The 8,803-nt window shown below is 47.0% G+C and overlaps 1 protein-coding gene across 1 annotated transcript in view; it reads left to right on the top strand.

Moving 5' to 3' along the window:
- Positions 1–1,181: 1,181 nt before the first annotated feature.
- Positions 1,182–8,803, top strand: part of LOC110291938 (alcohol dehydrogenase class-3-like) — a gene marked incomplete at its 3' end in the record, with an annotated part of 10,464 nt that continues 2,842 nt past the window's right edge. The window contains exons 1-5 of the mRNA XM_021159132.1: positions 1,182–1,279; positions 3,382–3,483; positions 5,154–5,295; positions 5,918–6,005; positions 8,711–8,796. Coding sequence (XP_021014791.1) covers positions 1,268–1,279; positions 3,382–3,483; positions 5,154–5,295; positions 5,918–6,005; positions 8,711–8,796 — 430 coding nt within the window. The remainder of the gene's footprint in view (positions 1,280–3,381; positions 3,484–5,153; positions 5,296–5,917; positions 6,006–8,710; positions 8,797–8,803) is intronic.

Below are 8,803 nucleotides of genomic sequence, written 5' to 3' on the forward strand. Positions count from 1 at the left end.
AAGACATAGAACTCTCAGCTCCTCCTGCGCCATGACAGCCTGGATGCTGCCATGCTCTCACCTTGATGATAATGAACTGAACCTCTGAACCTGTAAGCCAGCCCCAATTAAATGTTGTTTTTTATAAGACTTGCCTTGGTCATGGTGTCTGTTCACAGCAGTAAAACCCTAACTAAGACATTGGGTTTCAAGCACTATGAGCTACCCTAATACACACCGGCTTGGTACTTCAAGCCTGGAGTTTAGGAACACTACCCTGACTGGAGACAGACTATGGTGATCATCCTATTAATTATATACGTTAAAAGCCAGGGTGTGAGTTAGTGTGAAGTGAGGGAAGGGCTTTGAACAGTACCGTGGAGAATGTCAACCCTTAAAGTGTGTCCTCAGGAAATGAGCCATGAAAAAGACAAAATGCGGTGTTTTAGTGGGTACATTTCAAGCAGCATTTGGGATTACATCAGCAATTGCAGCAGCCTCTGTCTCCACACAGTTGGTCCCCTCTTAAAAGGCGCCCACTCTGCTCCCTCGATTCCCTTCCTGCAAACTTCTCTCCGTGTCTGATGGCCCCTGAAATTCCAGGACCCGGTCCTAACCTGCTGAAATCCGAGCTCGGGCTGTTGCTAGGATGGGTACTCTCCCTCTAGTGTTCCTTCAAAGCCCTTGAGGGCCGCAGTGTTGACTCGTCCTAGACCCAGACCCGCAAAACAAGAGGCTGCATTAGTTCGCTAGTGCGTGCAAACCACAAAATAGTAGCTCGCTAGCGCATCCAACCCGCAAATCAGTAGCTCTCTAGGTAGCGCGTGCAAGCGCGGGAAGACAGGGGAGGGGTGGGGCGCGGACAGGGACACACGGAAGGCGTGGCTTGTTCTACACGTGCTTCCCACACGTGTTACCACACGCTATATTTCTCTCACTTCTAACGTGCAAAGACTGCACGAAAATTAGACGAAAAAATATCACAGAGATGCTTTGCAGAGGCTCAGTCGAGCCAGCCCGGAATAAAGCGCTTCACCGCCCCAAAACTACAGCCTCCCCAGCAACAGAGCGCAGGAGCCGAAACGCAGGCCCCGCCCTTCCGGTATTAGGCCCGCCTCCCAGCCGAGCCCCGCCCTACGCACAGCCACCTCCTCCCGCCCCCACGTACGCCCCGCCTACATCAAAGGCCCGCCTCCCGCGCTCAGCCCCTCCCCTCACGCACGGTCCGGCCCACACCCGGGTTCCGCTACACTCGTGAACCTTAGCGCTCGATCCAGAACTTGCGGCCATGGCGAACCAGGTATGGAGGCGCGCGGTGGGCCGGAGCAGAGGAGGGGAACGCCCGGGTGGCCCTCTGCCGCCCGCCGGGGAAGGCGAGCGCAGCCGCAGCGAGGGCAAGGAGGCTTTGTTTCGGCGCCGCGCTTGGAGAGCAGCTCTGCTTTCTGCTCTGCTTTGCCGGAGCCGGGTGGGCTGAGGCCCGCGCCCGTCACATGGGACGGAAGAACTTGCCCGGGTCGCGCCCGGGTTGCAGGATCAGATTTGGAGCGCGGGCCGTGCTCAAAACTCCCAAGCAAAGTTAGGCCCTTCCTTCGGCCTTGGCTTTCTACGTGCAGCACGGTGTACCTGTTTTTTCAAATCACGTTATTTGACTTTCTAGTCCATCTCCAGTAAACCCAGTGAGTGGCTTGCAACCTTTATTCTGTCAACACATTTCATAAGCGTCAAGTGAACTGATCAAAACCCAGCACTTCTCACTAGGTTTGGTTCCGTGGTTAGGAAGGTCTGTACTGAGTGTAATCGCTCTGGTAGCTCATTGCTTTAGATGCACGATATAAATTGCATATGGAATTGTAAACTTTACAGAACCACATAAAATTAATTCTAATGGTATGTTTACCCAACCTGATACTCACAACATTATTTCCACCTTATCAGTATTTTTAAATTGAGATATTCTTCACTCTTCTAAGCTTTCAAAATTTAACATCATACCTGATTTCAGTTCACACTTGCCTTTTTCTATAGCGTTCAATAGCCACCCATGGCAAATGGCTAATGCATTAGTTAGCACAGTTATAAGAGATGGTTATAGTATTTTTACCCCCATTTGGGTATTTCTTAGGATCCTTTCCACTGTGAAGTATTGCACTAAAGTGATGCTATAGAAACCATCCCAAGGAAAAGATTATTAGGACGCATAATACTAAGCTTGAATACTAACTTTGAATTACTTGCCAAACCTAGTGACAGACTCTGGGTGGGATTTTGCTTGGCTTGCCCGTTGTTGTGCTAGGTATCGAATCCAAGGCCTTGTGCATTCAAGGCACATGCTCTACCATTGAGCTACACCCCAGCTTGGGACATGTGCTCCATCGTCTTCTTTCCTTTTCTTTCTTTCTTTCCTCCTCCTCTTCTTCCTTTTCCTCCTCCTCCTCCATCTCCTCCCCACCTCCCACCCTCCTTTAAGATGTGTGTGTGCCTGTGTGTGTTTATATGCACTACGTGCATGCAGGAGGCGGCACAGGTCCTCTGGAACTAGAATTACAGGTAGCTGTGAGAGTGCAGATGCCTAGCACTGAACCTGGAGTTTTCTGCAAGAGCAGTAGGTGGGTGCTCTTAACCACTGAGCCATCTCTTCAGCCCTTCGATTATATATATATGTATACACAATTTAAATATATATAATATATATGCATGTATTTGTTGTCGTGGTTGATGGTGGTTTGGGGGTGGAAGGTTTGAGATGGGATCTTTCCATGTAGCCCTGTCGGTCCTGGAACTTGAAGTGTAGATCTAGCTGGCCTTGAGCTCACTGAGATCCACTTGCCTCTGAGCGCTGGGACTAAAGGTTTGCCTCACTATATCTGGCCCTTTAATTATATATTATTCACTGTGTGATTTATGCAAAACCTAAAAACAGTTCTCCATCTCACTTGGAGAGGTTATAAGCTTTTCTGTAAATATGCTGTTCAATTTAGTTTTATTTATTTAGCTTTTCGTGTGTCTGAGTTTGTAGTGTGTGTGAGTGTGCTTATGCATGTTCACAGGTGGGTATGTCGAGGTCTCAGGCTGACATCAGGTCTTCAATTGCTCCACCATACATTGAATCAGGGTCTTTCACTTGAACCCAGAGCTCTTCAGGCCAGTTACTCGATCCAGCCAGCTTGATCTGAAGATCCCATCTCTAGCATCTGAGTGTGAAATTACAGTCAGGGCCCTGCCTCCAGGTGTTATGCTGGGGAGCTGAACTCTGGGCCTCAGGCCTGCACGGGCAGGAGCTGTATGCCCTGGACCCTCTCCACAGCCTGGCACACTAACATTAGCGGCATCATTATCTCAGTTGCCTGTGAAATAATTACTAATCTAGGAGAATAAACTTTACTTCTTTTCCCTCCACTTCAGGTGATCAGGTGTAAGGCTGCAGTCGCCTGGGAGGCGGGAAAGCCTCTCTCCATAGAGGAGATAGAAGTGGCCCCTCCAAAGGCTCATGAAGTTCGAATTAAGGTAATGTCCAGCTAAGGCATTGTGGGAGAAACCCCAAAGGGCAGTGTCAAGGAGAAAGCATTGGAAGTCTTCCTGCCGCAGAATCACAGTCCTCCCCACACCTGCCCTCCCTCAAGTTGGCCTCTCCGTCTTTTTGTATTTGCTCATGGGCGGGCTAAGAAGCCAAACCTACGGATTAGTGAATTGCCACAATAGAACGTTCATAGTTTGGGTTTAAGGTGGCTTTATGTGACCCTCCCCTTTCTGCTAATCTCATAACTCACAGAGTGTCGTTGTATTAGAATCAAAGAATAGACACAGTCTTCAGTTTTGCTTCACAAAAACTGGAAAGAGGTTCTTGATTGATGAGAATGGTAAACAGATGAAGTTCTGTCGCCTACAGAGCTTTAAATTGCCCTGTCCATGATGGACAAGACCAAGTTCTGTGGATCCATTTGTCCCCCGCTCTTCCCCCTCCACTGTGGTTAGGAATTTATGGAGAGGCAGAAGGCAGCGTTCCGGAGAGACCTTTGATGCCCTGATGTTTGTAAAACTGTTTTTACCCTCTGCTCTCTGCTTGTTTATGACACAAAGTTGATGCTTTAAAGTCATAACCATTGCGTGTGTTTGTTCCTTAACATTCTGGGACAGTGTTTCCTTGAAGGGAAAGGGTCACGGCTCTCTTACTTCATCAGGACACCAGGCACATTGTACACACTAACCTGTGCCCCAAGGTTTGCATGTATCTGATTGAGAAGCACAAAACCTAATGCTTTTCAGGGTCCTTTTCAGCCGAGATCTAAGAGTCTGAAATGTTATACTTTATATTTATGTTCATGTTCAGAAGACAGTTTGTTCTAGATTACTGAGATGAGTGGTGTGGGCACACCAACAGCTTCATCCCCGGGAAACTGCTGGCTTACAGCAAGAATGAATACACAGAGCAGAAGCAGAAAAGCAGAAATACAAACAAGATTTTGCCTTTATTTTAAGGGCCTGATTGAGATTATATATGCTGCATGCATGCAGGAGCCTGCAGAGACCAGAGGACATTGGGGTCCAGAGGAGTTGCAGGGAGTTGTGAGCTGCCTGGTGTGGGTGCTGAGAACCAAAGACTGGGTCATCCACAAGAGCTGTAAGCGCTCTCAATCACTGAGCCAGCTTTCTAGCCCCAAGAACGATTTTTAGAAGCCAGAGAGTGCAGTGAAAGGCTTATCTGAATAGAAACTGTGTAGGTCAGCAAAAAGGACTCGGTTCCACTAAAAGCTCTGAATTTTGGCAGAGGCCAGCTAGCCAGGCCTCTCCAAAGAAACAATGTCTGTGTAGGCATCACATTCCCCAACTTAGGAAGCCAGCGGTGAGATGGCCCCAGCTGTTTCGATCCTCTGTAACTGAAGGCACCGTGCTGGGGAAGCCACTGGCTTTACCTGTACTTGTTCACACGCAACAAAAAGGAAAAGATCTGTGCCACACCTCCATGTATATCAATGTGCCGCTCTTCCCAACACTACGGGAAGTCCACCCGGTCTAAAGATGCCGTGGGTTGTAAGCATGCTAGTTTTGGAGAAGTAGATCTGTAAAGGAAACGAGTCTACAGATCTGCAGTGTAGTGTGACGCAGTGTCTTGTACACGAGTTGTTCTCTAGCTGCGCGTGCACACTTAGATGCTGCTTCTCTTACCGGCCTGGTAGATCCTTGCCACTGCTGTTTGCCACACCGATGCCTATACCCTGAGCGGAGCTGACCCCGAGGGGTGTTTCCCAGTGATCTTGGGACACGAAGGTGCTGGAATTGTGGAAAGCGTTGGTGAAGGGGTCACTAAGCTGAAGGCAGGTAAGGAAGGCATTGAAGCCACTCTGTGTGATGGTTTCGCCTTGTTTCTGTAGGGACACTACAACTATTTATTTCTAACTATACAACTCTGTATGAGCTCACTCCTCCCCCTGAAAGGATTTGGATTGATTTTAACTCAGATTTTGCAGGCTGCTTTTGCATTTGAAACTGTTTTAAATATATTACCCAAACCAATCTTGGCAAGTTAGCAAGCCTTTTTAGAGACGCATCAGTGAGTCGGTGGTTTTGAAACACTCCGTCATTCTCCATTATTTTGAGTTTTGTTTAGATCAGAAACTTTGCAATGAACTTTTCGTGCATGGCTGGTCAGTGTCTGAACCATGCTCTGTAGATAAAGTTTCTAAGCCTTGAGGTTGCCTTCCCAGACTTGTGTCAGCTGACGAGGGTAGAGTTCTGCTACGTTCACTAGAGCAGTGGTTCTCAGCCATGAAATTATTTCATTGCTACCTCGTAACTAATTTTCCGTAATGTAAATAATTGCTGTGCAACCCCTGTGAAAGGGTCATTTGACCCACGAAGGGGTCATGACCCCCAGGTTGAGAACCACTGACTTAAGCCCAGCCACTCCGTTCAGGATAATAACTTCACATTCAATTCTCAGGTGACACTGTCATCCCACTCTACATCCCACAGTGTGGAGAATGCAAGTTTTGTCTGAATCCTAAAACAAACCTTTGCCAGAAAATAAGGTCAGTATCTTTTTATACTTGTTTAATATATATAGTTTAAAAAAAAATAATGTGCATATGTGTGCTAATTGTATCTGCTCATGTCTGTGATACCTGCTAGGCCACAGCAGCTCATTTCTCCCAACCCATACCTCCCCATGTTGTGTGACAAAACTTTTCCTGGGGAGACTCAACACATGTCATCCCAGACAGGAAGCCCAAAACAGACCCAAGGACAGATACCACTACAGTCCAACATAGTGAAGCAGTTGAGTTTTATTTGGGTTCCTTACGGGAGTGTGGGTGAGGGGTCACTGAGGAGAGGATCAGAACTATTCAAAGACAGCTGCACCAGCGTGCACTTAACTCACTGGGCCAAGGGCACCTGATAACCTTGGCTTTGAGAAATTAAATCAGGCCAGCTGGAGGGTCCACAGTACAACTGAAGCTGTGGCAATTTTATTGAAAGCAATCAGGCTTTTGATTTTTTGATGCCTTTTTCAGAAACAGAATATAATGGCAGTTACCGGTTGTAGTTGTCAGGATATAATGACATTTGCAGGCTACATGGAGCACACAAGATTAATATCTAAGAGCAGTTGTCCTGTCAGGCTTCCATGCTTCCTTGACTAGAAGGGAACGTACAGAGAAACACGAAGAGACCCGAATGCTTCACTGCCTGAGGGAGTGCATAGGTCTCTTGGGAACTGGAAAGAGCCGTGGACTCTAACCTGAAGAACCCATGACACTTGCCTCTCACGGCAGCTAGGCCAGGCCAGCTCCATGGTTCCCTGTACCTGCAGGTAGCTCAGCAAGCGGCCTTCCCAGGGGACTCAGCTGAGCCTCCTCCAGGCAGCTGCTCTGAGCTGAGAGTCTTTGCAGCTTGGCTCTCCCATCTGCGGGGAACTCTCAGCTTATTGCTTACTCTGGCAGGGAGGGGCCGAGTGTATCTGGGCAGTTTCAGGGACTTACTGGTGCTTTTTGAGTTGTGTACCTTCCTGCAGAATGAAATGTTTGAATCTCAGAGCAAACGGTTGCACAGCCTTCGCAGCCTATACCTTTGAGACTGAATCTCTTACTTAAAAGCTCTCCATTTCAGCTGTGCCTGGGCCAGCAAGCACCTGCCTGGTTCCATTCCTCCTTCCCCCCAGCACTAGGGTTATAGGCTTATAGAGTCGTGCCTGGTGTGGTAAGTGGGTTCTGTGCTATGAACTCAGGTCTTCATGCTTGCACAGTAATTGCTCTTAAATGCTGAACCATCTTCCAGCTTTCTTTATTCTTACAATAAGAGAGCTCACAGTGATGAGATGGCTCAGTGGGTAAAACACTTGGGCAAGCTGCTCTTCCATAGGACCCAGGTTTGATTCCTAGCACTCACATGGTAACTCAACCATCTATAACTCCAGTTCCAGGGGAGCTGACACCCTCTTTCAGGAACCCAGGTACATACATGGTGTACATACATACACATACGTACATACATACATACATACATACATACATGCATGCAAAACACCCATACACATATAATTACAGATACACAGCAAGTAATTGTTTAGTGCTTTATACAGCACATTTTCCAGGAGTTACTTAAATCTGTCTTTACAGAGGCTTGCTGTCAGTGTTACTAACCTCTGGAAGCTCATTTCCAGGGATGAGAAAAATCAAGCCTGGGAAATCTCAGTTAGCCATCAAGATATAAACCAAAGCTTGTAACTGGGCATTCCTGTAATCTCAACACTTGGGAAATGGAGGCAAGAAGATCCCAGATTTGCAGCCAGCCCAGACTGTGTATGATCTTGTTCAAAGAGCCAAAGAAGAGGGGGTCAGAGTAGACTGAATACATTCTCTTTCTGTAACAGTTGGCTAAATTTGCAAGGAAAGACATGCTTTTAAATGTGAAATGAAATTCTTTTTATGAGCTATTTTATTGCCCATTAAATCAGAGTAATAAAAGTTACCACATAAGGTTAGTGTGAGTTCTATAGGAAATCACAAACCCCCTGACACAGAAAGGGTGGTTGGTGTAAGGTGTGGCAGGCCACTTGAGGACCCTTGGAGGCCATTTAGATCTTGCTTGTTGCCCTTTTTATTGCAGTAGAACATACAGCACTATAGTACTCATGGCACACAAACTGTAAGTGTGCAGCCCAGTGAATGTTTGCAGGTATACATACCTGCTGGATAGGTCCTTCTCTCAGAGATTATACTCCTACAGCAGTGTATAGAACTGTCTTCTCCCATTGTAGATTTACTCATGTATCTATCTTAGAGTATTCATCTGAGTGTAAGCTTGGATATTGTGTTTATTAGAAAGGATGAATGTTCTGAGAAGACGGCTCAGTTGGGAAAATTCAGATTCCCCAGAAACCACAGCAGAGCCCACAGCAGTCGCACAAGAGTGTGATCCCAGCACACCCCTAGGGAAATGGGAAGAGAAGACACAACAGTCCAGAAGCTCAGCTCGCCCAGCCTAACACAGTAGCACAGAGACCCTGTCTCAAACAGTGAAGCGGCAATGAAAACAATCTTATGTTGGTGGCACCACAACACAAGGCGGTGTATGAAAGGGTCGCAGCATTAGGATGGTTGAGAACCACTGCTTTGGAAGTTTTTTGTTTTAGAATACTTTTCTGAGTATTTGCTGGTTATTATTTTTAAAACTGATACAGAGTTAGGAAAATGAGTCTGCCCTTCCCATTTTCCTTTTCCTCTGTCTTCTCTAGAGTCACTCAGGGGAAGGGATTAATGCCAGATGGGACTAGCAGATTTACCTGCAAAGGAAAGTCTGTTTTTCACTTCATGGGAACTAGCACATT

This window comes from Mus caroli, chromosome 3, assembly GCF_900094665.2.
Source record: "Mus caroli chromosome 3, CAROLI_EIJ_v1.1, whole genome shotgun sequence".
NCBI classification, from domain to species: Eukaryota; Metazoa; Chordata; class Mammalia; order Rodentia; family Muridae; genus Mus; species Mus caroli.